At 41.7% G+C, this 3,357-nt stretch overlaps 1 protein-coding gene across 1 annotated transcript in view; it reads left to right on the top strand.

Moving 5' to 3' along the window:
- LOC106510786 (fibrous sheath CABYR-binding protein) overlaps window positions 1–593 on the top strand; it is a gene marked incomplete at its 5' end in the record, with an annotated part of 1,509 nt that extends 916 nt beyond the window's left edge. The window contains 2 exon segments of the mRNA XM_013999507.1: window positions 139–263; window positions 390–593. Coding sequence (XP_013854961.1) covers window positions 139–263; window positions 390–421 — 157 coding nt within the window.
- Between the last annotated feature and the right edge of the window lie 2,764 nt (window positions 594–3,357).

Genomic DNA, 3,357 nt, shown 5'->3' with positions numbered 1-3,357 from the left:
CCTAAATCACTCGTACGCACAATTTAAGAACAAATCTGTGCGTACGAACGGTTCTTGCATGAGGCCCAATGCTTCTGAAATGAATTGGAAAAAAAATGTTGCACCTTCATGTTTGTCTGCCACTTCCTGTGTACCCAGGGCAGCTCGGGGTCTGGTTGATGCCAACTCAAAATATGAGAAGAATTTGGCACAGGAGATAGAAAAGCTTCAGAGATTGTATGGTGGAGGAGACCTTACATCTTTCCCTGAGTTCAAGTTTACAGGTGAGTCAACAGGTGGCTGTTTTTATTTGTGTTTAAGTACGGTTCTTTCATTTTTTTGTCATGACATGAAAGGTGTGGATTATTTGAAAGCCAGAGAAAATTAACAAACCTAATTTTGTGTTTTAGAACCCAAGCTGGATGACGTTTCCTCGAAGTGAACGTGAACCGAACTTTTCTACCATTTTCTGTACATCTGAACTCTGTAGTGTAATATGAACAGTATGCTTAATGTTGGTTACAGTCTATGTTTGCTTCTAGTTTTATAGAACTGATTCTATGCCTTTCACAAGGTGAGCCGAAAGATGTGAATAAAGCTTTAGGTAAAATGAGTCTGAAATATTTGCCTCCTTCCTTTTACTTTTTTACTGGATTAATGCTGTAGGTAAACCCCTCACCTCTGGTTGACCATTGACCCTGGTCAACCTCTCCTGCCCTCTTAAGATGAGACTACAGTCCTAAAGACTAAACTGTGTTTCCCATGTCTGCTGAAAGTCCAAATCAAAATATTGTCCTTGCTCTCTCTGGGAACATAATATGGCTTCAGTTCCCGTGGAACCTTGTTCCACTTTTAAAAGAATAAATAAAGCAGAAACAAAGCTATTTTTCTCCTTGTGCTGTGATATACACTTATGATGTTCCAAAGCTCTTGTTTAGAGTGTTTTATCATGTAATCAATTATGTTTGATACTTATGGGTTATATTTTTCATAGGTGATGTAATCAGTCAAGCTTTAAGCTTTCAGTTAATCAAACCATCGTCAATTCAAATGCTAGTTTGTGGAGTTTGTAGTATGTAGACATGTTTTGATGTTTTGGTTCTAGTCTGCCTGTGTTTCTCAGTTTCTCAGACCAGTTTTCCAAAACAACTCCATACACCTGTTTACACACGTCTTATCTTCCTTTCTTTCCCTGAGAGATGCTTGCTCTGTGAAAATGCTAAGTTCATGTGCTCCTGGCCGGTTCTTGGCACATCTCTGTTTTCTTGCTGTAGAAAAGAACTCCACCAGCAACCTCCCGCTCTCTGCAATGAAAATGCCCCACTGGTATTTTCAGCTTCTACTTGCGGCAATTCTTGCTACAACCTCCACAAGGGAATTTTCCAAAACTGGATTATAACTTTCATTTTTGGAACCACTCAGTGACCACTCTGTGTCCTGAGCTGCACTGAGGCAAGAGTCAGCCTCCTCTTCCCAGATGACATCGCTGATTACACTCTCCGTGTGTGGACAGAGACCGGACGACCAGCAGGCCCAGGTCATGTGTGTCCGACCGCCCCCTCAGGTGGACACTTAAAACGAACCGCTAACTGCCTTCCTGACTGAATCCTCAGTGTCTGACGACACGGTAAAGCCACATCAGTCCTTATCTGTCTGGGTCAGCTGAACGCCTGCAGTTCACGAGTGCTCACTGCTCAAAGAAAACCCCATAACTTTACTTGATTTGTGTTTGTCTCATATATCCTTCTCTCCACCTCAGTCTCTTTTTCCTCTCCCTCTCTCTCTCTCACACACACACCAAAGGTGTTTTTTTATGTATGCTCGTTAGTCTTATCACTTTGTTAATTTTTCTTAGAACTGATTAGTCTGTCAAAACGAGAGCTCGATTGTAACCTCTTTCTTATATTTTTGCTTTCAATAAAAGCATGGTTATGTTGTAACAGGCAGAAAACAAATTAATGACTCTTGTTCTCTGTGGAATGAAAACTGTTGTATTTCTGCCGAACGGGCTCCAGAACTTACACTGCTGGATGCTTTGTTTTCAGTATAGCATATTTCAGAGTGATAGTTATCTATGTATGTTATGTAGGAGAAAATGGGGAAAGCCTGCCCTCGTGTGTTCTTTTAGGTATTGCAACACATGCTTCATGATGTCCTGTTGGAGGAAATTACTGCAGATGTGTGTCTTTTGAGGTTGCATTGCAGGGTTTCCCGCAGCGCATTATAAGCCTGGCGGAGCTAAGCTTTGTTTACTCAGAGCTGACGTTGACGTGCGGAGCATTTGCTAAATTAGTAAAGCTAAAAAGCTATCGTAATGACCCTCAGCGTGTAAAAAATAAGTCATAGTCATCTAAAAACTCTTTAGAGTTCAATAATATGTTAAAAAAGGGCCAGCTGCAACTCGCTTGACCCAAACTTAAACACTACCTGGCTCCGTCTTCTCTCTGTCCCAGCCGGCTGCAGGCAGTGGGCTCAGCTCTCTTGTTCACTGACATGAGTAGCTCCTCCACCCCTGAACATTAACCCTTTAGGGCACAGACAAGGAGGTCCCAGGGCTCTGGGAGATCCTATACAATGTTGCCAGGTGCATGATAACTATCGTATTTGTACGATAATTTGGCCCTCTGTACGATGTACGATCAATAATCCCAAAAATCCTATAAAGTACGATAATTTGATCGCTCCAATTGTGTGACGTAATTGACCCAACACGCGGCTCGCTGACATGAGAGGTGGCGGGTTGTGGAACACAGCGGTGCTGATTTAGCGACTTCCTCGCTATATTTACARACTTTTCAGACCCTCTAGAGACTGTTATGCAGAAAAGTGACTAGTGAAAATCTAGCGACTGTTTTCCTGGTGTTATTGAGACAATGAGAGACTCTGCCGTGAAGGCATTTCTCCATTGTGCTGCTGAGAGCTCCTCCTCCCCGGTCCCAGAGCACCGACAGGAGGCTTCTTCACGCTGTGTCTCTCTCTGCTGCAGGTAGATATCCATCCCATCCAGACATGAAATGAATACTGCTGCTGCGACTGAACCATGATGGGATGTTGATAAAAACATTTCTTTTTTTGTCAAAGTTTTTTAAATTAAATTAACAAACCACAAACAAAAAACAAATTAACAAAAACACACACCCCTGAGAACCCTCCCATCCCTCCCCACCTATACCGGATCTACTAACAAAACATAAATACATCTTGTATTCATATATCAGACAATATAAGACACAGGTTTGTGTACAAAGAACCAATATTTGACCTTTACACAAAGTTATCTGAGGAAAATTTTTCCCCCACGTAGGATATAAATGGCTGTCAGATGTCAAATAATTTGTTTACAGATCCCCTAACAGTATATCTAATCTTCTCTAAATG

This window comes from Austrofundulus limnaeus, unplaced genomic scaffold, assembly GCF_001266775.1.
Source record: "Austrofundulus limnaeus strain Quisiro unplaced genomic scaffold, Austrofundulus_limnaeus-1.0 Scaffold2314, whole genome shotgun sequence".
NCBI lineage: Eukaryota > Metazoa > Chordata > Actinopteri > Cyprinodontiformes > Rivulidae > Austrofundulus > Austrofundulus limnaeus.
This window is presented reverse-complemented; position numbering and strand designations above follow the sequence as displayed.